The following is a 27,010-nucleotide window of genomic DNA, read 5'->3' as shown; positions in this document are numbered from 1 at the left end:
TAGATGCCACCTGATGTAACAATTTTGACTGTAACGCAATATAAATACTTATCCCAAATATTTTGGAGGGCACGGGGAACTGATTTTTCAGGTTTAATTTGATGAGTTTTCTGTCTATTGCCTCACGGTGGCGTCAGTGTCCCGTCGGTCCCTCTAGAGTCCAAGTGAAGTTCACAGGCACCGGCCCGTCAGGAGCGCGTGGGTGAGGTGAGGCGGGACTGCATGTGGGGAAAGTGGGCGCGAGTGTGCCGGAGGAGTTCGCTCGCGCCGCGGCTCAGGAACAAGGAACTTCGACGCTCAACTAACATTACCCAGCAAGACCAATGAGCCTCCAATTCGGCTTGTTTCTTTGGTTAAAGCCCACGAAACACCTGGAATACATCGTCAGGTACGTTCATCTGTCGGTAAACTGTGAAACTAGGTACAATGATAGGCGTTTCAGCTTGTTTTACGGATTTTTAAAACGCGTTAGCAGGTTAGCAGGTAGGAATGAAAGCGAACCTGTTTCCTCAGGTGTGCTTAAGTTAACTCTTCTCTGCTAAGTTAAACAGCATTTATACAGACATTAACACTGAATTAAATGAGAAAACGACAATTGAAAGTTTATTTAGTTAATTTAATTTTAATCTGTCACATAGGTGAGTTTTAAAGTGTGTCCCTCACCTAAGGGAGGGAATTTCACCTGAACTCAGATTATTTAGGATTAAAGTTAAGCGTCATCCTGTTTTTCATTAATATTTAGGCAATATAATTTTCACTTCTATTAAACTTGTTTCGTCATTTGTGTTATATTTAAGTGGAAAAGTTCATTGCGTGAAATGTGACATTGATGTCGTGTATTGTTTGAAGTGTGTAAGTTACATGACATAGCTTCATGTTATACACGCAGGAAAGTGACAAGGAAATTGATCATTTTATGTCATATATTGGGCGAAATAATAGCCTAATTGGCAATGGCAAACCGTTAAACGTTAGTTTACATATTCTGCCATGTATTTTTAACACTTAGTTTAAATGGCCTTTCCCATAAATCCCGGATTGTATGACAGAACTTTAAATTGTTGTCATGCTGACAGCAGGGGAGTATATCGAGATTGTGTTTGAGATATGAGGTTTCTGTGTGGGCGGAGCTTCTGTCACAGGCTTTGCATTGTCTTGTTAAACTTTGTGTGCATTATTTATTAATTTAACTGAAACATTTGCTTTGTGCTGCTCGATGGCATATACATGTATTTCATTCACTGCAGTTTCCCATGACAGATGTCTCTGTGTTTAATGCTAAAGACATTGTAAATAACTTCGGGCTTCTAGTCCGAAAACATGAGAGAAAGCTTTGATCTTTCTCTAGGGTTCAGTTCATGTGGAAATTGGTTATGGTTGTCTCAAAAATTAATCTATCTTTTCTTCATCTCTGTGCATCCCAACAAAATCCCATTTTCTGTCACTTCACCTCAGGATTTAGCCTAGTCTTCATGATGCCAGCCCATCATCACTCATTGGATCAGGCTTGTGTTCAGTAAGCCAGTGTTCAGAGGTCTCTGGTTAAAGGGTTGGTCACCCAAAAATGAAAATTCTTTCATAAATTACTCACCCTTATGTAGTTCCAAACCCATTAGACTTTCGTTCATGAATGAAAATCTTTTAAATGAAATCTGAGAGCTTTCTGTTCCTCCATTGACAAGTCCACTTTTCAAGCCCCAGAAAGTAAAGACATCATTAAAGTAATCCATGTGACTCCAGTGGTTTAACTTCAACTTTATGAAGCAACACAAGTGCTTTTTGCCAAAATAAAAACATAATTTACCACTTTATTTACAAAATATTAATCGCATTCACAGGCCCAAATTATTATATTCAATTGTTATTTATTTTCAGATATAATAGTTACTCAAATAAAAACTTAAATGTTTTTATGTAACTGTTGCGCGTAAGGTAGTTTTAATAAACAATTGTCTTCATTCAGGGCTCCAGACTAACTTTTTTTACTATACTTTTTTTTTACTTTACTACGCTGTTGCCCCTGACTGAAAATTTTAGGAGCGCAACCAGAAAATTTAGGGGCACACCTTAAATCAGCTCGCAATGCAATTATTCAAATTTCCCTCAAAATAACTGTAATACTGACAAATTCTTTAATAATAAATAGACTTAACATTATGATATGCTGTTTTATTTTAAGTTCACAGGGCTCCAGACTCAAATTTGAGGGCAGCACCACCTCAAATCAGAATATCACACCAAGTTATACAAAAAAAAAAAAAAAAAAAAAAAAAAAAAACTGGTAGCAGTGGGGCTGACAATAAATCACTTAGATTAATTTTGGGTGTAGATGAAGTTAACTTTAATTATTATCACTTATAATGTCTTAATATTAATTAAAAAACAAAAGGAGAGAAACATGTATAAGGACTTGGAGTGAAAATAGCCAATGAACATCCTACTGTTTACAATGTTTTTTTATTTTTTTTATTTTTAATAAAAAATTAGAATAATAATTTTTAATGTTTAAATAAGTCAAGTCACATTTATTTATATAGTGCTTTTCACAATACAGATTGTATCAAAGCAGCTTCACAGTGATAACATGAAAGTAGTACAACACAGAAACATAAGAGTTTTCCAACATCTTAAAATTTTTCGTTTCAGGACAATCTTTGAAGGATGAACAAAAAAATGTGTAGGCCAATCTAAATATAAATGTAAATTTAGGTAAGGTTAAAAGGTTAGTAAGGTAAAAGCACACAAAGAAATGTTATCATTTATTTATCAAAGTTTGCAATTAGAGGGATTCCTCACACATAAGATGGGCTTAAATGGTTCCACAGTGAGTGATGGAGAAAAAAGAGAAAAAAAAATCATTAAAAAAAGTATCATAGTCATAACATTGAGAAATGTTTAGTTTTTTTTCATTCAAGGTTAGCTTCTGTTGGCTATAGTTTGCATGTTTTTTGTGGCACTGTACTATTTAAGCCCATCTTAAAAAAAAGTTAATTTATGGAATTGATCTTCTCTACAAAAAAAATTATGATGTATTTATTTGTAAATTAATGTAAAATTAATCACAAAACATTTATTGTTTGCAGTTCACATGCTTAATTCTTTGGCAGTCTAGCCTTTCTGTAAGGCTAATGGTTTGACCTAGAGATTAGCTTTGAACGTAAGCTAATAAAACTCATCTTTCCATTTAAAAGAAAATTATATAAAATGATAAAGTACTATTTGTTCATACACAAAAAAAACAATACATTTATCTCTTATTTGACATCATACCAATGTAGTTACCAAAGAAATGGCTGAAAATGGCAGAACGGTTTTGATTTCTCATGGGATCCTGAATCACCAAAGTTTTGGGGTGACTTTGTGTGAGGTCCCCTGAGACACATGGCTGGGCTAACTCAACATTTCCAAATGTGATTGGTATGCAAAAAAAGTAACAAGACACTGGATTGGTTAAAACGATGAGCAGCATAAAATATTATTTAGTTCGTGTAATATTGGCATGTTTAGCATAGGTGAATGTATGTGGTGTTGTGCATTTGGTATCACCTGTAGAAAATCACTGAAAAAGTACAATTTATATTTGTTTTAGTTAGGATGAGTTGCTCAAGTCAAAGTCACCTGAGTGTGGATGTTTGATGTTAGCTGAAGTTCATATACCCTGAAGCAAATTCCTCTTTGTTTCAAAATCCTGGTTTCTCCATGATCGTAGTTTTTATTGTAGCATTGCTGTGACCTCTTAGGAATTTATTTGATTCATGTCTTCATTTATTTACTTTACAGTGTAAAGTGTACAAATAAAGATATGAACATAATACTGTATGTTAAAATGTTACCGGATGAGAAATTATTGGTTAAATTTGCTGGTCTATTTAGAAAGTGTAGTAGACTTTCATGTGAAGTGGCTGTTGAAGTGAAAGAGGGGTCTTTACGTCCCCCTGTGGTGAAAATCAATTGTTTATATGTGTCTGGTGTTTTAAATGTGCTTTAAGACAAACCATGTGCAAATTCATTAGTCAACAACACCATTGCTGACTAATTGAGAGTATTTTCTCTTTAAAACTGCATTGAACTGACGTCACAAACTACCTTGTAACCAATCAGGTCATGTCGACTGGCTTTAGCGTATTATTAACTATGAGCGCTCTGAAGCAGTGGAGTCTCTAGAGAAGCCCATTATCCCAGTATATTTTTCTGTTGATATGAATAATCAGGTACAGCTGACGTGATTGAGTGGAGATGGGGCTATTTAGCGTTCATAGATTTGCATACTAAATGAGGCAAGGCCAGGGTATAGAGTTGCATTCAAGGCATTTTAAGGCATGAATCAATTTTCACAGGAATATGTCATTTTGGTGATCAAAGATGAGTTTTAAGGGATAAAATTGACTACAGAGGGACTTTGGCTATATGTTGAATTTATAAATTTATTGGTCAAATATTGAACTTTTTAAAAATGGTTTTTAGGCTATTTATTGTTTGTTCGTTTACATTATCAGACATTATCAATTTAATTATCAGCTTAGCTATTATTGTACATATTTTTGCTTTTCCTTTCTTGAAACCAAATGTTTCAAACTATTTTATAGTAATGCTGTTTTAATTGAAAAAAAATATATCTATATATATATTTCTCCATTTTGTTTTTCATCCTGTCAGTCTTTTATAGTATCAATTTAATGAACAAAAGCCAGTTCTTTAATGACATGTTTTAGAAAGCGACAATTTTTGCTGGGGAAACCAACAATACAGTCCGCAAACTTTATTTTAATTTAGTTTTGTTTAATTACATTTTTATTTGTAATTATATTTTTTTATTTTTTTTGAGTCCACAATAAATACTGAATGACAGTTTCTTGATCAAGCATGTAATTCTTCTGTCATTTACTATAACAGTTGACATTTCACAATACTTTTATAGACATCAGTCACTGATATTTCTAATAAACTATTTTCCATCTCTCTCCCTTTCCCCTTCAGCTGATTCCATATCAACCCACCACAACCCACCATGCTCTTCTCCTCCTGCTATTGACCTTTGATCTCTGGCAGCGATGGCAGAACGCTCAGTGGCTCCAGGTCAGATGTACATAGAGGTGGAGTTCGACTATGAGTACAAATCCAAAGAACGTTTGATCACCATTAAACAGGGGGAAAGTTACCTTCTTGTCAAGAAGACCAATAATGACTGGTGGCAGGTACGCAAGGACGAGGCCAATAAGCCCTTCTATGTCCCAGCACAGTATGTGAAAGAGGTGCGACGGGCTCTCATGCCCCCTCCTAAACCCCTCAGTGCAGCGTGCCGACCCAATCGACCAACTGGCCTGGAAATCCAGCGGCCAGATGAGAACAAAAAAAGCCCTACTCCCTCTCCATCCAGCGGTGCTTTACTGCCGCCCAGGGATGACAGAGGCAGCCCGAGCAGCCCGACGGGACACGCCCCCCCCACACAAACAAACACTTTACCTGACTCGCTTCCTCTCTCCAGAGCAGAGTCCCCGAGTCGCAAAGTGGATGAAGAGAGGGATAAAAACAAAGAGTTGGAGAAGAGTGGTCGAGGACCAGAAAAAGGTGCAATTCAAGAAGTATTCATGGGAGAGGATAAGAACCGGAGTTATTCAGAATCCGGGGATGATCTCAGCAGCGGTTCCACTGATAACCTACAGGTGAGAGAGGTTTCTAATGTTATGAAAGCTATTTCTACTGCTACTCTGACTGAACTGACTGAGTTTGACAGTATGGACAGAGACTTCCTGCCTGAGCCTGCCAATCCAGTTGGTTACACAGTCATTCGAATATTCATTTGCATATTCTGCACTGTATGAATAAAATATATACTGATTCTTATATAGACTGCTGTCACTTTAAGAACTACAGTAATGCAGGGATCTGGAATATACTGATACACAATTTCTTACAGATGTTTACATTCGCTTTAGACAAAACCAACTGAAACGTGAATCTTGTGTTTTTTACACTTTAAGTGCAATAAGATGATAAAGAGAATTTAGTTTGGTGCAAGCGCTGTGATAGCTGGCTGTCTGTGCATTGCATTTAGGCATCTACGGTGAAGGTGAACATCATGAAGGGATGAGTGGAACTTGTTTACAGGACCCGCCGTGGTCACATTTATGCCACAGTGATTTTGCAAACAGGTTATTCGGTCCTTGATGGCATCGATGGTGTTGTATTAGCTTGTTGGACAGATAATTTTTTAACCTTGATCAAGATTGATATGCCATTTTGGCTGGAGCTGTCAAGGTAGCCTATCATGCCAGTGACGTCACGGACAGTTTAAGCTCAAGATGGCTGCGCCCTTGTAACAAAACAACAAACTAACAGCCAACATCACTGTTTTCCCCCATTGTAACTACTTCAGCAGTCCTACCACAAATAACAATAACACATCTGTTATATACCTTTACTTCCTATTTCATTTCAGTTCCCTTTTAAGCCCCTTTAAATTACGTAGATGAAAGGAATTTACACATTTTCTGTTTTTTTTAAACATCGATTTAATCAAATTTGTCACATTTTTATGGTCTGTTTGATGCACACAAACATCTAAACATTTTAATTCCTAAACGCATTCCCGAATGCCACAGGGTTGGACTCCTGTTTAGCCTTATTGTTTGTTTTATTTTATTTATTTTTTCATATGTTGTTAGTCCTGTGAAGTAGGTTTTCACCATATATCGAAATATAGCAAATGTATATATTGTGATATGCATATGGCTTGCAATAACTGGGTTCATGAACAAAAGACAGAGAAAATCGGATTGGGTTGAAGTTACTCAGTCAGGAGTAGGCCGTCGATTAACAAAATGCTGAAATATTTTAAAGGATGTCAGTTAGCCTCCGTCTTGTCTTAAATCGTTTTATTTTACGTTAAAATATATGCATTATGAACAAAGAACCATCATTATTTCCAAGCTAGGTGTTTTTGTTAATCCTGTCTTCATTTAGTTGTGAATGGGGTCTCCCATTGCTTGATCCACGCCCATCATTTCTCCCCTTGCCTTTAAGATTTTTGGGTCCCCCATCCAAACTTTGAGGATACCGGGTATCAGATTTGCACAATCCATACAGACAACGCTTTGGCATGTTTCCCTCGCTCGAAAGCTTGCCAGACCTCCCGTGCCTAGTTACGATTGCTAAACTATGATTGGCCAGTGGCGGTTTTCGGCATGGCTTAGCGAAGGGTCAATTCATACAGTGAAAACTAAGCAGTGTTTTATTACATTTTTGATTATTCAGTTTCTGTTGATAAATAAACCAAATGTTGGCCTAACTGAATCCCTAACCCCGTGGTTTGCAGTGATGTTAAAATAACACTTCTATGCTACAGTAAAACACTGCTGTTCACTTTCAGAAGTTGTAGGGATGTTTTCTAGTCAAAAAATGCATGTATGTCGGTTATATAATTCTAAAATAATTTTATAGATAATTTAAGTTTACTTTATACACTTTAAGCATTATCGTATCGCATATTGCATATTTTTCTTCAATATCGTGAAACCCTACTGTGAAGTCATCTCTCTCTTTATCTCTTTTTCACAATCACACTCCTTCCTTTTTCTGAAGCTTTTTTTTATCATCTCCTCCCACTGTTTTTCTGTCTTTTCCTCCTGCTGTGTCATCAAAGCATTTCTGCTAAACAGCAAATGTTTGCTGGTTGTGTCATCATGGCATGTGTAGGATGGTGCGAATGCTTTCTCTAACTCGCACACTTATGCAACAGTTTAAAGGTTTCTGGGTCAAGATTTATTTTTTAAACTAGTACTTTTATTCAGCAAGTATGAATTAAATTGATCAAAAGTTACATTAAAACTGTCACGATTCGAGTACTCAATTTAAAAAAAATATCTTGATTGCGATTTGCTCTAATCGAGTAGCTGGCAAAATAATGAAGTGGCACAATACAAGGACGAGAATCCAATAACTGCATAATTAGACCATTTACCAAGTCTGCATGATGAATTAAAACAACTTAAAAACCATACTATACCATAGTGGAATTCACAAAAGCTACGATTCAATTAAATAAATGTATGCCCTGGGTTTTTTTTATAATTTTTTTTGTTTTACATGTGTCTCAGAGCGGATAAATGATGCCACATGAACTGTTATGATTTAAATGTGTGGAGCGCGTCTCATTCTCCATCTCTGCACATGCTGTGAGTTTGGGTTGATTATAACGTTCATCCTGAAACACAATGTGTGCCATTTCATCAGATTTGTAAAGTAAATCTTTTATAAACCTACACCAAGACAGGCAAATAATTTTATATGTTTCTAAAAATGCAAACTATTCATCACGATTACAAAATAAAAGTTTAAACCCTCTCTCTGAGTTTGTACCGTGAAACTTCAAATAATAGCCGAGTCCCAAATAGACCCCTGTCTCTTTAACATGCCTAGTGTGGCTGCAGGTTTGGGTAAATAAAAGCCGGTCTCAAATAGAGTTTTTTAGTTTCGGGTTGTATTTAATCTTCTAAAATGTCAGATCGTCCATTTTTTGGCGGCCGTCAACGCAAATGTTTGTCCTGCCATAGCCTTTTTTGATCGGCAAGTGATGTCGAATAGAATGACTGCTGCGCTTGACATGACGCAGAAAGAGAGAGAGCACCCGGCCGTGTGCGTGCACTCTCACGTCTTCAGACAACACGAGCGCAGTCTTGGTCTCTCTCCCTCACGCATATTAATCAAAATCAGTTGACGGGATATAGTAAAAGGTCGGAAGTTTCACGTGGAGCATTTGGGGATTTTTAGAGATTAGAGACTCTAGGCCTACACTCAGTGAACAACATCTCAACACTAAATTATAAAGGTCTGTCTCATATAGACACCTGTCTCAAATACAAGCTGGTCAAATACAAGTCATTTAAAAGGCTATTGTTTGCTTAGGTCTATTTTTATTACCACACAAAAAAATCTGATTACTTAATTTTGAAAATAATCAACAGATTACTTGTTTGCCAAAATAATCATTAGTGGCAGCCCTATAAGATAGTAATTAAATAATAGTAATTAAATAAGAATGCATTAGAATTGTCGGCTACAGTAGGTTTATTTAAGAGTAGCAAGTAAGAAATTGAATAAATGTAAAATATACACTGTATAGACACTGCATGATAGACACTGTATAAATTAAATATACAGTGGTTGTTATTAAAGGTACTAAAAGTATTCAGGCAAGAGCAGTGAGTGATTTTTCTCTTTGTATTTTGTTGTTTGTTTAACATTTAATGACAGCTTAACTAATGCACAGATCTAATACACGGACACACATCTATACTGTAACTGTTTATTCACTTAAGATATAAACAACTGTTTATGTGTAAACCTTGCATGTATTTGTCAGGTAAAGATGCAAAAGAGAACTTAATTCATTTCTCAAACGCTATGTGACAGCCTTTTACTGTTCGTAAGCTTCGGGTGTATGTGCTCAGAAAAGCTTATTCCAGAACAGCTTGCGAGTAAAAAGTTTAACTGGCAAGGCTTTAATGCATGGATTTCGTGATGGAGAAGAACAGCAATGGCACATGAGCGTCCGCTGCATTGCTAAATGTGATGTGAATGTAGTAGTATGTTGTTTGTCGCATTGTAAAGTATGTTGGGATGGATGCGGGCGCAGATCGTGAAAACGTTTTAATTGTCCAAAATCTAAATTCGTGACATTGCCCTCCCCAACACCAATATACTTTATTTTCAGTATTAAATAGTTTAATTGTAGCCTATCATTATCTACAAACTTTCTTTTTTTGTCCCACATGCTTGACATGTAAATATAAACAAGGCGTTGCATAACTTGCACAGCTGCTTCTCTCTCACACATTTTGGAAGCAAACAGGTTCAAAAGATATAGACAAGTGTAGGTTGTGAATGAATGATATATAAATGGATGTCCCAATGCTGCAGAGTTTACTTGATTTTGGAGTAAATCTGCTATCGTGAAATCCTGAAGGAATTGTTTGGGATATGTCCCGCTCTGTATTTTTGCCAAACTTGTTTCCATCTCTTCATAATCTACTGTTTGTAAACATCAGAAGTCCTTAAACCAAAATAATGGTCTTTGCATCATCATTTTAGTAGTCTACGACAGGGGGCAAAAGGGAGTGACAAAGAGGCCTGTAAGAGAAAAACTACCGTAAATAATAAGAAAATAATTAAATTAGATTCGATTAAATAAAATTCTAAATGATGATAATAATAATAATTTTATTAGTTGTGATTAATCTTCTATTAAATGAGTTTAAAATACATAAGCATAATTTTGATGAATATAAGTAAATAAAAATTAATTACAATTAAATTAAGTCAATAGAATGTGTGTGTATGTATATATTTGTAATTTAATAGCAACTAATTGTAGTTTTGTAACATCATTTTTTTCAGTATATAAATTGGGTTTTTATAATGCCCTGGCTTTATATTTTTCAAAATGGGGATCCTCGCATGAGGGTTGTCATATTCGGGGGTCTGTGGCATCTAAAAACTCTGAAACTGAGCAAGGTGTGTTCTGTTTGCGCAAATGTGTCTGTTAATGTATGTGACTAAAGGTCACTTCCAGGGACGTGGAGGATTTTGTAAACTACATACAATACTACATCGAAGAGAGAGTTTGATGGAGGAAAGAGATGAAAACACTCAGTCTGTAGTTCCTTCCATCATCTGTGTGTGTGTGAACTGAAGGGTTGTCTTTATTATGTTCATATGAAGATTTGCTTAATCTCTCTGAGAACAGAGTGTGAGAGAGTTTGGGTCGGGATGTTCAGCATGACGTGATGGTGTTGAATGGGAGGGGGTGAGGAGAGTGTTTCTCTGTGTTTGTTTGAGTGCTTTTGTGTAGTAGCTCTCTGCACTGGCTCTAGCGTCCTGCATCCAGCCCAGTTAAGAGTTGTTTGCGGTTGCGTCTCCCGTTATAGGATATTCTGCACTGAGCAGCACTGCAGAGACATCATGTACCCAGAGGAACCGGTAAGACTCACACCGTCACACAGCTCCATCTGCACTACGCATGAATGCACATACACTCACACATGCACAGTTGCTAAATTTACCACAACTATACCAAAAACAGTAAGTGGATTTTCTCTCTTTTTCTGTTTTCTCATTTCTTTTTTGCTGAATCACATATACATAAAGGGATAATTCATCCTAAAATGACCATTCTGTCATTGTTTACTCACTCGTGTGTTTTAAACATGTATTTATTTCTTCTATGGAAGATATTTTGAAAAATGTCTTGGTCTGTTTTTGTCCATACACTGAAAGCCAATGGGGTCCAGTGTTAAACAACTTATGCTTATTATACTCTAAAGCCATGCAAATGCGGTTGAGCTTGCATGTGCACACAGATGTTCACACAGGTTGTTCTATACACGCAAACTGTAAGATTTGGAGCTGGAACATGATGTGCCATTTTCTTACGTTACTGTGACATGCTGATGTGACCAGGGTGAGCATGTGTGTGATGTGAACTGCTGTATTACATAAGCTCTGATACAGTTCAGTGGACAGCTGGCCTGAGAAGAACACACACACACGCACACAATATCAAGAATACACAATTTAAGAAATCATACACTCACACAAGCAGGCTGATCCACACATTACCAGACTTGGGCACTTGTGTGTGTGTGTGTGTGTGTGTTTTTAATTTGTCTTGCATTTTACGCAACTGTGATAATGTGATTGTAAAAAACAGCCTGATTCCTGATTCCTCTGCCCTGATGCAGATGAAGTGCTGTTTTAAGCTGTTTTAATCTGTTTTCTCTGTCGACCGAATCTCAGTGTTCAACTGCTCCATGGGCCTATTGCTCTGTAGCTTACATAATACTATAATGCTAATACTGCAGGATAGCTACTGTTAATACACTTCACTGTAAACATGGATCACTTATCACTGCAACAGCTTTATTTAACCTTGCTGGGTTATTTGTGAAGGTTTATTTGAATGTAATTGTTCCCTGGCATAAGCATACGAATAAATGGCATTCTAATGCTATTTCCTATTCTCCTTTTAGAAAGCAGCTGTGAGCGCATGGTTTAACCTTGTGTATCCCTTAACAGGTTTGTACTGAAATCTCTGTGGTTCAGATGAGTGGAGTCAGTTATTGATGTGAATGCTGAGCTTGGGGTGTCTCTAATAACTTGTGTTGTATCATGTTTAACGTCAGACTTTTGCAGTCTCAGCCACAGACTCTCAGTTTATGCATATTGCAGACAAAAATGGCAAGAGCCATAAGCTTCACTGGCATTACAATTGACTTGGAGAAATTGAAACGGCCATCTTTTGAAAAAAATCTCACCTTCCAAATAAAAGAGTCTTGTCCCCGCCTGCTCTTTTATGTGAAACTTAGGAAAAATATTCCATATTTGTGTTATATGATGGTAAGAAGCATCATTTTTATACTATTCATGTCAGATTGTATATTGCTGATTTGAAATATGTTTTTGAAATGTGAGTTATTCCCCATTCAGTTAGGTAGCTAGATATACTTACGGCCTGATTGTGTTCCTGAGATTGCCATTAAGTGAACTGAGTGACTTGCCTTGAAAGGGACTTTGTTGTTAGAATTTCTTTTCATCCAAATACTAACAAAGTTCTCGCACATTGATTACTTGATTGTCTGTGGAGCCTTTCACTTATTGCTCCAACCATGTTCAGATGGCCAGTTGAAGAGTTTAGCTTGCCTATACTCTGCTTTGCACTTGTTTTTGTGGCGGTGGGGTGTGTTTTATGAGGTTATCAAATATGTCGCAACATCTTGCCCAAAGGTTTTTCATGTAGTATGCCTTGGGTTATATTTTCAGTACATTCTCTCTGACTTTAACCAACCTGACCTAAAAGCTTGCAGCTTGAAAGGCAACAGTACTTATGCTCATATTCAGAACAAACTTGTGACACACTTGCAGACAGTACCGTTTAGGTTCAAAGGTCTCTTTCTCAAAGTACTGTTTAGCTTCAAGGGTCACTCTAAGGAGGATTGCACTGCATAATCTATGTCCCATCCTCCTTAGCTCAGAGGACATATACATGCAGGATTATTCTTAATAAAGTGAGAAGCTTTCTAAGACTGGTCTGTAGTGGATTAAGGTTGGTCGTTTGTGTCCGTCCAATCTATAAATGGTCACAGAGGGTCTATTTGTATACAACAAACGCAGACGAAAACTGCGTTTGTTACCCAGAGATGCAGAGATGACCCTTTCGTGATAGAATGAGAGGAGCAACTCAAAAATGATTCACTCAGGCATTATTAGATTACCAGATTATGTCTCTCTCTTGCTGACTCATTCGAGGATGCTTTGGTCCTAGTGTGCGGTATTGAGCTGGATGTTTCTGTGATTTAGACTTTGTTTTACTATGCTTTTCTTCCATCCGTTCCCCTCACTCTTGTTTTTTTCCCTTTCCCTTTTAATGGCTTTTTCTTTTTTTGAACACATCTATCTTCGATCCCCTCTTTCTTTTGTGTTTTTGGCTGCGTGTCTATTATAGAGCAGCACGCAAACACACTCGTCTGAGTCTTTAGGGCATGTTGGCACACAGTGTTCTGCTTTATTTGAGGTGTTAAGTCTTCTCATGTCAGAAACAGAGCGGTGGAAATTATGACAATATGAAGTTAACAATGAAAGAAGAAATTGAGAGGTTAAGGAAGAAAATAAGTCTCAAATTTCAAAATGCTCTTCCTTATTTTAGTACACGCTAAAAAATGCTGGGTTGTTTCAACCCATGTTTGGGTCAAATATGGACAAACCCAGCTAATTAAAAAAAAACAACAACAGTTGGTTTAGTCCACATTTGACGTTGTAGAGTGTATGTTTCATATTTACTTTATGCATTAATTTCTAACTTGTTAAAGTCGTCTCTTTACCTTTTTTGTCAATTGTTATATAGCTGTAAATCCTTTGTACAAATCCTTTGTAAAGCAGTACAAATGTGCAAATATTTGCCATGGCAGTAAGAGTTAGAGTAGGGTTACAAAGGCTATAAGAGAGGGAGAGGTATAGAAAGAAAAAACAGGGAGATATAAAGGGTCGAGAAAGGAATGAGGGCTACAAAAGATAGTTGGAGGCAAAGAGAGGGAGAAATGGAGTCAGCTTTGCTCTCTTCTTTATTCCAGGGATTTTGTTCTGACTTGCTGCAAGAACACTTACACTTCCTCATTCCAGCACTCACCATGTCTTGCTCACTATCCTGCTTGCAGTGCACACCCTTACACTTGCTAATGCATAAAGGCACATTAAGGTACATGATTGTACTGTTTTCGATTATCAAAATGTTGCACACACTGTACAATTCAGTGCTGCACCCAATTCTTCTTTAGGCTCTAATTGGAAATTAATCAAAAAATGTTCACTTGGAGCTTGTCACACCAGAATTTCCTATGCTACTACTAAATGTTAGAAAGGGTATCGTACCATAGTTTAGTTTAGAGAAGGATTTTAATGTTAAAGACTGGGTATCATAAAGTACTAATAAGATAAAACTTCTTCTCTGGTTGCATGCAAAAACAAACCTACAGCTTCTTCACGATGGTGATGACTTTGTCTTCACAGTGATGAAACTTCAGCCATTCAGGCAATAGCACAGATTAGCTGTTCGGCCGGGGTGCGAATCAGTCAAGATTGTTTTAAAGCAGCTTTACAGATGTCAGTTCAGTGTTGATTTATTTCTCATACAACAGTGTTAGATTTGGGGGGCCAGTTCACGAACACAATGTCATTATGATTCAGGTTGCATCAAAAGTCCGAGTTCAAATTGGGATCAGCTTTTGCTTGAAGATCTATTCATCACGCTGGTATGGAGTTGAAGCTGGCCATAGAGAATATTTAAAAGATTATTTGGCAAGATTTAGAAAGAAATAATCAAATATTTTTGTAATGGAAGGCCCATTGATTGTCATGAGAGGTGTAATGTTTAATGTCACCTGAAAGCGTAGTCCCCTATCTTAAAACAAGAGGATCCACAGACTTACAGGGTGCGCATTACGCCACCTGCTGGCTGTTTATTTACGCCTCTTAAGCTGGTTTCTTGGGTGCTCACCCATATACAATCGTGCTTTCTTTGAATAATCAGGAACAGGCTTGTTTAAAGTTTAAAAAGCACTTTATCTTCTCTATTGATATGCTTTTATTAACTACCCTTTGTGTTTGTGGATAATTTGTTTATACAATGCTTGTTTTTTTTGTTTTTTGTTTTTAGATTCAATTGTTGTCGTTGTGATGCATATTTTTATCTACTGATCCATATCCAGTGAATTTAAAATGTTTAATTGGTGAGTTTCCATAGTGGAAACTAGTTGTGTGTTTTTATTGCCCCTGGCTTTTCATGTACCACCATTCATCTTTCATTCATACACATTCAGTCGTTTGTTTCAACAACAAATAATGTTTTTCCCCCACATTTCACACTCTAAGCCATTACATAATCCTGCTTCAGCACACGAGAGACAGCATAATTGGGTCTAGTGTTAGTAAGGGATTTGTTATGTCTATAGTTATGTTTTGCAAATATTACTCTTTAAGTTAGCATTCCAACTTTCTGTTATCCTATTATACTTAATAAAATATTTAGAGCATAAACTGTTCAGTGCACATCACTGGGCAGATAGATGAAACATGAATTTTGTGGCCGCTTTGTCCAATATGTCATCCCCACTACTATGAGTCTAATGGCCCCAGCAGGCTGAAATTAGTGTTCATGGTTGTTCATGGAGATTAACTAGGATGCACACAACTCTTTTTCTGACACCGATTCCCATTCATTTAAATATTTTTTTTTCTTCAGTAATTGGGAATGTTATTGTTAATGTTAATGTCATTTTGGGGATATCAGGTGTAGGTTCTCAATGTTGCTTTGGGTTCATGTTGTCCTTAAAAGTCTGACTTGGTTTAATCACACCACCACGCCATAATAGCGTACTGTATGTTTATGTGCTTCAGGCAGTCTTTAATCTGATGACATTATCCTCTATGTGGCTTAAACTGTTTAGTGCCATCCTGGTTCACTATGCACACATTCATGTGAGCTCATTACCTTGTTTCGGACACTGCAGTGATGGACTGGTGCACTTCACATGCATTATGATTCACATTATAATAAATGATTATACACACTTTCTCACACACACTTGCTCTAATGTGCTTAGTCATAATTAATTTACTGATGCTGTTGTATAATAGGTTTGATTGAATGACAAGCTCTGACACAATTGTTCTCCATCGTTCTCTGTTTCAGTATTTTGTGAGCATAGAGGTTTGTCAAATTCTTCTTTTAGTGCTTTTTTGCTGCATTGCATTTCTCCTTGTTCCATTTTCATCATTATCCAGATTATTTTATTTAAACAAATTTTTATCCATTGGAAATGTAACCTTGTCGAGATGCCTTCTGGTTAAGTGAGCATTCAGATGTGTGTTATAAGGGCTGGAATGTGGTTGTGCAGGTTCTTCCGTAAATAGTTTCAGGTATGAATGACGGTCTTTCCCTCTCTCTAATCTATCCCCTCTGTTTACCTCTTTGACTGTGACTCTATTGTTCTAATCATAATATCCGTCATGTAGCAATAGAAGGAAAATACTATTCGAATCAGTTTCTGTGAGTATTAGGGTGTACTATAAATTTAGGCTGCCGCAGATGCCATTAATGCAATTTAGGTTTCTGTTCAAGCAAATATGGCAAAAATCTGGAAAAATGGAAACTTTAACAGGTCATATAACAGGAACTTTGACATGGAGAAAAATCAGTGTGCCTATGAGCAGTTTTTGCCAGAGGTTTTTTCCTAAAACGTTTGATTTTGACATCTTAATTTCAAAAGACTATATCTTAAAAGTGAAACAAGATAGATACGTTCTGTAAATTAGAGAAATATTAAGGATGACCCAATGTTTATGTAGGCATTCAATTTCCCCATCTAATTTGCATATTATGACGTCATATGGTGGCAGCAATCATGGCTTATAGAATTTTCATAAAGTCACGTTTAAATGATAAAATGCAGCACTTATTTCCCCCCAAAATGTCCATCACCTTCTGTATGCTATATTGCACAATACTAAATGCTCAGGTATATAGTAAGTAGTAAACAAACTGTGTAAATCATTGCTAAATAAATGATGGAACAAACCGTATGCATGTAGTGGTTGGCCTTTTGCTGTAGAGATTTTCCATTTACTACATACAGTAGGCACTCTGATTCCATGTATGGGGCACATATATATTATTCATATGACACACAAACACAAGTAGACAAGACCTGTTTAGTTCAAAAGATCCCTCGTTGTGGCAAAGCGCAGATTATAAGAGATGATACGAGCAGCGCGAGCACGGCCAGATCTGAAATTTGACACCCAATTTGACAAAATCGGCCGTTCTATTCAGTGACGCATCTTGTCGAGTAAACTCGACCGTGGCGCCAAGAGGGTTAACTGGTTGGTCGGGGAGTGTGCCGCCCAAGAACAAAAAATTTTATTCTAAATGTTTAGAAGCCCATTTGTGAGGTCAGGCACTGATGTTGGAGGACAAGGCCTTCTTAAACCTTGTGGAAAGCCTTCCCAGAAGAGTTGAAGCTGTTATAGCTGCAAAGGGTGGGCCAACTCCATATTAAACCCTATGGGTTAAGAATAGGATGTCATTGAAGTTAATGTGCATGTAAAGGCAGACATACCAAGACTTTTGGCAATTTAGTGTAAAATACAGGGCACCTGCCAACGCATCAAATGTACATACGCACATTATAAAATTTGCTTTTAAAACACACACACACTGGGTCGAGGCCTAATGACCATGGGAAAATATGGGTCCCATGGACATTTGAGAACCCCTGAATTACCATGTAAAACATGAAATTAATTGTTTTTCTATACAGTTTTCAATACAGTTGTCAATTGTTTGTTGCATAGGGCGTCATCATCTGATGGGGCAGCAATGTTGGGAGACGGGTGCTGTAACTCCAAGGATTCATTCACTCTGTCTCTCTCTCTTCTCTTGCAGACTTTAGGTTCAGGGCAGGGCAGGCCTGATTCTCCTGTTTACACAAACCTGCAGGAGTTGAAGATCTCTCAGTCATCCACCCCTCCACAGCCGTCCTCCTCTCCACTCCACACCATTGGCGACTGGGAGACTCACAAAGACCAGAATGGCAGACTCTTCTACTACAACCGCAGCACGCAGGAGAGGACCTGGAAACCCCCACGGGCACGGGATAGCCTCAACAGAAAAGAGGGGAAACAAGAAATGACTGACACGGAGGTACACACCCTCAGATTAGACACTTAACAACAGACGGTGATGCATGCGCATAAACACACACACACACAGACACAAAATCAAATCATCATATGTGGCTTGCAAAGGGGCATAACTCCATCAGGGACAAAATATCCTCTGTGGCATTGGGAAATGCATGATGGGATAGCTAAACTCTTTCTCTACCTTCTGTATGTTTATGTGCATGCAAAGCATTTGGGGTAACTGGGTTTCTTAAATCTTGTGGGCAACGGGTTGATTGTGACTGATTGGTGATTTGTTTCTCTTCTCTCTTTTCCTTGTCTGCATCTCTTAATTAACTAGTTCACTTTCTTTTTCTCTCTTTTTCTTCATTTCTACTCGTTTTGCTTTTTTTGTGATTGGCTGGGTGAAGGTTCTGTCATCGGAGGAAAACTGTCTGAGCAGCCAATCAGACAGTCAGTACGGTTCGCCCCCTAGAGGCTGGTTTGAAGAAATGGATGAGCATGGACACACTCTGTATGTGTCTGACTATACTAATGAGAAGGTACAAAGGCAAACTCATTGTGTTAGTGCTTGCTTGACCGTTTTACTAACCTAACTAATGAAGTTTTTTTTTAAATATATATTTTATTTGCGCTGCTTTATTTTGTGCTGGCAGTAAGCTGTGATTTATTTGTTAGTCAGTCAAAAATTTCTAGCCTGATTAAAGCCTTATCGCATGACATTTCATCTGACCGCAGATACTGATTTGGGACAACACGTTTTTCTCCGACAGGCAAATCAACAGCTTTTATGGTTTTCATGTCTTTCAAAATAAAAGTCTTGCATCAGAAAAACATTTAGATTTTTTTGTTTTTGATGTTGTTTTGACTTGACGCACTTGAGTGACGCCCACTCAGAGCGGTCTTGCGACCCACTTTCGGTCAATCAGATCCCATTTACACCTGGTGTTTTAATCCGTCTCTCTAATCTCTGTCCCTTATTTCTTCAAGGGGAGTGTTTACAGCTGGGTAAATATTTGGGCTTTTTTGGTATCTTTCGACCAAATGGATGAAATATCCTCATGCAAATTACATATGAAAGTGATCGGAGATGATGGAGAAACAGAGAGAGCAACAGCTTTCATTTCTGCTCTGCTCGGGCGTGTTAGAAATCAGGAATGCTGACAAGAACATTGTGCTTATGATTTTCCTCTCAAACCAAACTTGGGTCTCTAGCTGACAAAGTTGAATGTTTAGGCATTAGGTCAGTAGGTGGAGAGTAGGCATCTTTTGTGCCTGTTTTAACACATTCAGCCACATGAGCATCTACACCATGAAGGCAATTTGGTCGAATGTGTATTCGACTACCTCTATAAGTGGTAGAAAGTGGACAATCTCAGAATGTTTTAGACCCCGTTTACACCTGTATTAAGCAACCAAAGTGCAACTTAATACCAGGTGTAAACAGGCCGAGTTGTTCAGGCAATTTTTGTTACCTAAAAGTTATTTTGCACATCATGCCTGTGTGTGTTTTGTATATGTATATAGTGGTTGAGACACACAGACGAGCGAGGCCGGCTGTATTACTACAGTGCAGGTGACTCCAGATCTGAATGGGAGCTTCCTAAAATTGGTCTCAAATCACAGGTGAGACAAACAACAGATCCCGGTTCTTATTAGCATTAAAAATATATTATCAGGAAGTCCCAGATATCCCTTTCAATTTGATTTATACCAAATAATCCCGGTTTCAATACCCTGCGTGGTGTTTTATTTAAAGTGTGTCTGTGTGTGCATGTACACATTGCAAGTATATCAAGCTTTGTTTGCCTAACATGCATGCCATAATAATTTTGCATCTTCTCGTCCCACCTTCTCGTTCTAGTCTAACCACGCACCTCTGCTGCCAGGGGAAGCACACAAAACTCGTAGTCTTGATCGGAGACTGCCAGATCCCATTCCTATCATTAGGACGAGGCGCAGCATATATTCAGAGTCCAATGACAAGGTACTCATACATTAACATACAAACTAAGAGAGAAAATGGGTCTTCCTAACATTATACAGAAGACAGTGACAACATGCATGATAAAACTACTCAAGTCTGACATTTTTACTGAATTTGAATAATCAAACATTGTTTTATGGTTTTATCTTCATTTAGTTATTTCTTTTTTCTCAGTCTTTTATGAAGATTGATTAGGTATTGTGTCACAATGTAACTGCTACAGTTATTTTATTTATTATTAGCACTGGTCTGGTTGAAATTAACAGTTTTGTTTTTTAGTGAAGAAAAACTCTCCCATTCTGTTTTGGGTGATGTTCACATGTGCTTAATGTTTGACTTAAGTTAAAACAGAAATCTGTCAAGGACCGACGAGCCTTCCTCCCGCACCGCAAAAGCACCTTCCGCTCTCACCCTTATAGGCCACAAGTCAGTGTTGTCCCGCCCCTATATTCCAGGAACCAATTACGTCGAATGAGATGATGCATGCACACTTTTGCCCATTGCAACTCATTTCAGTACACACAGTGATTTCTGCACAAATCTGCACAAACTGCATGAGAAATTGCTTGGGATGCTCCAATCAGGATTATTGCAGCAGATTCGACTATCGATTTCGGCAGAAATTCAGACCCGTCAATCCGAGCGCTCTCTAGCTGTAGAACAGTGTCTGATTGGTCTCAACGCATATTCCCTACCCACAATACCCGAGATCCAGTTTCAATTGATTGAACTTTCAAATTATGTTGTAAAGCACTGTGTTTGAAGTCCTATAGCTTTAGCCACGCAGCGCAGCATGTCATGTCTCTCCTTGAGGATTTTCACAAGATCTATGCATCATGTTATGTTGTTTGTGAGCTTGTTTGAAACAAGATAAACTGCTATAAATAGAGATGTGTAATTTGCTATGGTTAACTAATGTTTTGTGACTCGAGTCATAGAATGTGATTATCGGCCGATATCAATCTGCGCCCAATCGATCGGAGCATCCCTAAAAATTGCACTTGAATATATCATCCTGCTTGAAGGAATCGTTTCAACTCGCTGTCATTATGTACACACACTTGTGTTGCTCAGATCCTCTAGAATGTTTATTTTGTGAGTGGTGTAAAGATACGGAGATGATCTGAAAGAACCGTCTCTTTAATGATTTGAGAAATGCTTTACACTTGTATGATTGATCACTTTGATTTAAAGATCAGTAGTAAAAAACATGTCCTGTCTGGCTTTGGAAACTGATGCTGTCTTCAAAACAACCTGTTTTGATCTAATAAATGATTGTGACTTTAAGCAAAGACAGAATATCTTGATTGATCCTGAAATGGAGAAAGAAGTGGAATACTATCTGATTAATATATTATTACAGGTGTTGAAGAGTTTGAATTATGTGGTTTGTTGTTTTCTTGTCTAGGACACTAAAACAGGCTCCCCCGACTCCGACTCGTCCTGCCCCTCCTCTCCTAAACCCCCCCACTCTGTTAGTATAAGTATCCTCCATCTTTTCTCTTCACAGTCCTAATTTTTCCCCCTTTTGTTTATTTTTCTCTGCCGTTTCTTAACTTCTCTCTTAATGCGGAGCTCTGACTATGCTTTGTGCTTGTGGTGTGGGTTTATAATAAATTAATAACCATGAGAACCTTTCCGTTAAGGGCTGCTGTTAAGCTCAATATGAAGTGGATTGATAAAAACACTCTTGGCCATGGTAAAAACACTTTTGGCCATGGTAGTCACTGGACAACATCTCATGGATCAATGCCTTTAGAAAGCAACTGCAATATATCAAGACTGTCAAGTGATTACTTTTTATTAATATCATTGCTAATGAATGTAAAGTAATTTTAAGTCGGTGTGGTGGATTGACAGAATATATCACAGGTGTCTACATCAGCTATTTTGTATTTTCACATGCTTTGAATGCTCATCCAATCGGGCCTTAAAACTATCCATTTTTCAAGCTTGATTTGCTGGTTTTGTATGTTTTTTTTTTTTTTTTTTTGCTTCTCTATTAAATATTAAAGCACAGTTCAGTACAACACACTGCAAACTGGTATAAACCACTGTTCTTTTGTAATTTCTCTTATGGTGGTTCAGTCTTTGTTGCTTGTTTCTTCTTACTCTTGCTGTTTATCAATCTTAACTGTAGTTTTTTTTATTTAGGTTTGTCTTTTTTTCCTCTTTTCACAACAGCTTTTCTATTCTTTCTTTCAGCCTTCAGAGAAATGTGGCACTTTAAACATGACTAAAATCACTGAACATGGGAAAAAGGTCCGGTAAGTAGAAACAAACATGGAGGGAATGCTCCCATTCATCTGACAGATCAAACAAATGACTAACTGTGCCATGCTGATATTGTTATTTGGTTTATTTGTCTAATGCCTACAGGAAGAACTGGACCTCATATTGGACAGTTTTGCAGGGTTCATCACTGCTGTTTAATAAGGGCCAAGGGAGCGGGACTGGTTGGGTGAGTAATCGTTCAGTGCTGAGAGGAAATCATTAGTAACCCCTGTGATGTACTCAGTTTTATATGTCTGGGTTGTATGTTAATGTGTTGTTCTCTCAACAGTTTGGAAGAGACCAGAAGCTGGAGTTCAGTTTGGATCTCAGAGGAGGGTCAGTGGACTGGGCGTCTAAAGACAAATCCAGCAAGAAACAAGTTCTAGAGGTAAACAGCCTGTTGGAAACTAATCTCGATTTTTTTTTGTTGACTGATTATAAATTAAGGAGGTGTTTGAGGGTGTGTGTAATCAATTAGCAGGAAGGCTATATTTTCAAAATATTTAATTAAAGTTTGATTGGCAGAATCACTAATTACAGTTATATTCCCTGAAGACATGAGTGGGGAAAAATTGGAAGTTTTGGCAAGTTAATGAAACAGAGTTTGCTTAAAGTTGGCCATACATTTTTTTACACAATGCAAAAATGATAGTCTGACCCTCAATGTTCAAGATCGATGACTCTCACTGTTGGTCTTCTACCAACTTTTATCTCAATGGAAAGTTTGCCATCAGGAGTTTAGTTTTTATTTCCTTTTATTATCTCCAGAACTTCATGCAGCAACTAATAAACACAATATTTTAAGGAATTAATGCAAAGGACATTTTTGATGGGAAAATGTTTTTATTTCATCAGCCATTGGTGTTATTAACCTAATTGGCTCTCTGTGCTTTATTTGGTTAAATGAGGTCTAATTATTTATTCATTTAAAGAATTCTGAATGTTGAAATGCCATTAAGGTCATTAACCTGTCCTTTTTTAAGGAGCCTGGCTGAAGGTTTGCTGAAATCTGCTTGATGTTTGATCGTGGTTCATGTGTAACTAATATTAATTTGATTTTGTGTGTAGCTGAAGACCCGGCAGGGCATGGAGCTCCTCTTGCAGTCAGATAACGACGGCCTCGAATGGCATAAAGCTTTGACTGAAGCCATAAACACATATGTAAGATTACTTTTCTATATACCTGCACTTACATTACATCTTCACTCTGATTGTTCTAAATCCTTGTACTGACATTAATGTGTTTCGTGTTGCAGATGTGGGAGTCTGATGAGGCCATTGAAGAAGACATGTCTGAATCTCCTGACACTGAGAAACATGACAAAGAAAAAGAGCAAAGAAACTCCAAGAAGGCCAGAGGTGTGTATATATGTATGTGTGTGTGTGTGTGTGTGAGAGAGAGAGAGAGAGAAAGAGAAAGAGAGAGAGAGAGAGAGATATTACTATGAGACGAGTGCTCTTCACATGGCACATACAAATCTTTGTAATTTCTGTATCTGCTGTATTTGTACCAGGAGTGCACCTATGAGATCTTAACACATGTTCAAGCTCAGTTCTTAAATGTAATTAGCATAAACAGTCGTTTATTACCAATCCATGTTTTCAGCCCAGTGCACATGGAGTTGTGTACTATTCCTTAAATAGACTTCCTCACCCTTTATGCTTTAGATATTAAGAAGTGTGCAAGCATGGATAATGCCGAACAGAAGAAGAAGACCAAGCTGATGAAGCTTCTCACAGGCAGACCCACTTTACAAGCTGTCAAAGACAAGGGCTACATTAAAGGTTCCACATGCATCTACAAACAGAACCAGAACATCCAGGGTTATCTGTAAAATTCAGAGGCCTTTTATATCGTTTGATTTTCTCTTTTTGTAGATCAGGTGTTTGGCTCCAGTTTGAGCAGTCTTTGTCAGAGAGAGGCCTCCACCGTCCCACGCTTCGTCTGGATGTGCATCGAGCATGTGGAGAAGACCGGTAATCTTCTGTTTAGACCATGTGAAGCTGAACCCTAACCCCAACTTTTAAACTTTATGCTCAATAAAACTTTTTAAATGACTATTTTCACTCCTTGATGCTGACTGCCTTTCCATGCTCAACATATTTTAAGTATCGTAATATTCCTGTGTCCGACAACACCACCACAAAATTGAGAAAGTCGGGCAAGCATTGATGTTGATTTCTTTTAATAATTACATAAAAACAAGTCAGTCTTATTATCACTCCAGACATGTGTCCATTTAGCTTGAGTTGCCATACCTACAAACCTGGCTAAGAGTCTGTTAGCATCCTCAGTTCCTTGCGGACAGCATGTGCATGTCTACTTTCAGTGGATTTTGTTTAAATAAGATGTTTAAAAATGTTTGATTGCGACATAAACAAGACTCAATACTAATCAGAATATTGAATCTGATAAATATTATAATGTGAATGTAAACAGGATGAGTTGCTGCTCGCTGCTGCAAACTCGCTCCTCTTATGATTTGTAATGCTTGTCATTTCTTTTTCTCCCTTCATCCAGGGTTAGGAGTGGATGGTTTGTACAGAGTCAGTGGAAATTTGGCCATCATGCAAAAACTGAGATTTGCTGTTAATCATGGTACGCCCTTCCACCATTTCACACATTTCACAAATTGCTGATTTATATATAACAGATTACTGGATTAAAAAAAAAACCCTGATGATTTGTGTCACTATGATCCATATAAATACAGATGAGAAAGTGAATTTAGCGGACGGTAAATGGGAGGACATTCATGTGACCACTGGAGCTCTGAAGATGTTTTTCCGCGAGCTACCAGAACCTCTGTTCACATTTGCTTTCTTTAACGACTTCATCACTGCGATCAGTGAGTGGACACCAATATTTGAGACTCAGCTTTTTAGAGAGAGATATTTCTTGCACATTTAACACTTCTGTGTGTGTTGTGTGTAGAAATGCCAGAGTATAAGCACAAAGTTCAGGCGGTTAAGGATCTGATGAAGCAACTGCCATGGCCCAACCAAGACACCATACAGGTGCTCTTCAAACACCTGAAGAAGTGAGTATAAAAGGGGAGGGAGACTCTAGAAGGCACATGATCATAAATGTAATATAATTAGGTAGTTTATGATTAGAAAAATGCTGAAACAGTTTTAGGTAAAGTTTATGTCATGTCATCTGCCCCTGTGTTCATTATCTTGTTCTCTCTGTAGAGTGATCCAGCATGGTGACAAGAACAGGATGACCACCCAGAGTGTAGCTATCGTGTTCGGCCCAACGCTCCTGCGGCCGGAGATCGAGACAGCAAATATGGCCGTGCACATGGTCTACCAGAACCAGATTGTTGAGCTCATTCTTATGGAATATGAGACCATATTTGGCAGGTAGGTCACATGCATAGAAAACCTTTTGACCAAATTCCCCCGGGCCAGTCACTGAAGACCGGACAGCCCATTGACTGCCAGTCTGAAAACTGAACACGTCTTGGTATGTTTACATGAGAGGACCGCCCATATTAGAAGAAAAAAAATTTCCACCATTCAAATCCTTTCTCATATCTTTATTGGACTAGATTATTGTCATGTTTTTCCATGGACTTATCCATTGGACTGTCATTTTTGGACCATTTCTGGATTTGGTTCAAGCAACGAGGGCTTGAAATATGGACATTTTTCTGTCCGACTGAAAACCATGTTGCTTATGGGAGAAATCTGATGCTTAATTTTAGATTTCCATTCTACTAGTATTAAATTTTGCATGACATCTTTCCGTGGTAATACTGTAAAACATTTTGGAGCGACACATCAACAGATTGACTGACGTGATAGACATGGATTTTACCTTATATTAAAATCTAATTTCTGCGGGGATGGATTTCATTCTCTTCTGGACTGCTGGAAGTGACCTCTGAGATGACCACTGCTGGGAAACACTGGAGTTATTTTGTAGACTCCCTAAATTTGGACACTTCTTTTTCCTGATCAGTCCTAATTCAAAGGATTCATGAACTCTTGTGGAATGCAAATATATGTCAGGTATATTTCATGCTGTGAGAGTGCATCTGTCCGTCATGGCCCTTAGAGAAACACTGGAATAAGATGATGAGCAGGACACATTTAACCCTGTGAGGACATCATATTCGCTACTGTTCCTGACCAGACTTGTCATGCAAACTCTTACAGCATTTAAATAAAGAGTTCAGTATGCTTTAGACAAAATACCACGTGAAGATTGTGTATTAGAGAGATAAGTAAAGGGAGAAATTGTGAGTGGGTTAAACTGGATTTTTCTTTGTAAATATGTCTGACAGGCATACTGTATTTGTGTGTGTGTGTGTATGTATGTGTGAGGACTAAAAGAGCACATGGAGGTAATGGAGGCACCACAATTGTATTAGAGACTGGTTTATTAAAATATTTTAATAATAATTAAGATGGTTATTTGGTTAATAGCTGTTGAATGTAATTCATCAAATGTTCTGCTTTGCTGCAGAGCTTTGTCTTGATCAAAATAAAGTTGACAAGGCAAATCGGTCA

The 27,010-nt window shown here is 37.7% G+C and overlaps 1 protein-coding gene across 8 annotated transcripts; it reads left to right on the top strand.

Annotated features, from left to right (window-relative positions):
- The first annotated feature begins 160 nt into the window (after positions 1-160).
- arhgap12a (Rho GTPase activating protein 12a) lies at positions 161-27,007 on the top strand. Of its 8 annotated transcripts, XM_039694600.2 has the most exons (19): positions 161-388; positions 4,978-5,663; positions 17,993-18,250; positions 18,642-18,773; positions 19,759-19,857; positions 20,096-20,218; positions 20,561-20,644; positions 21,627-21,692; positions 22,424-22,485; positions 22,598-22,679; positions 22,782-22,880; positions 23,561-23,653; positions 23,749-23,851; positions 24,161-24,277; positions 24,371-24,469; positions 25,014-25,091; positions 25,207-25,341; positions 25,428-25,533; positions 25,688-27,007. In XM_039694600.2, exons 2-19 carry the CDS (start codon positions 5,052-5,054, stop codon positions 25,860-25,862), a joined length of 2,523 nt encoding a protein of 840 aa, XP_039550534.1. In that variant the 5' UTR covers positions 161-388; positions 4,978-5,051; the 3' UTR covers positions 25,863-27,007. The 8 variants fall into 8 exon arrangements, with proteins under 8 accessions (XP_039550534.1, XP_088987224.1, XP_088987225.1 ...); XM_089131098.1 differs by lacking the exon at positions 18,642-18,773; XM_089131099.1 differs by lacking the exons at positions 18,642-18,773; positions 19,759-19,857.
- Positions 27,008-27,010: the final 3 nt, after the last annotated feature.

Source organism: Pimephales promelas, chromosome 5, assembly GCF_988280905.1.
Source record: "Pimephales promelas chromosome 5, fPimPro1.hap1.1, whole genome shotgun sequence".
Classification (NCBI taxonomy): Eukaryota; Metazoa; Chordata; class Actinopteri; order Cypriniformes; family Leuciscidae; genus Pimephales; species Pimephales promelas.
The sequence above is the reverse complement of the archived record's forward strand: the minus strand, read 5'-3'. Positions and strand labels throughout refer to the sequence as shown.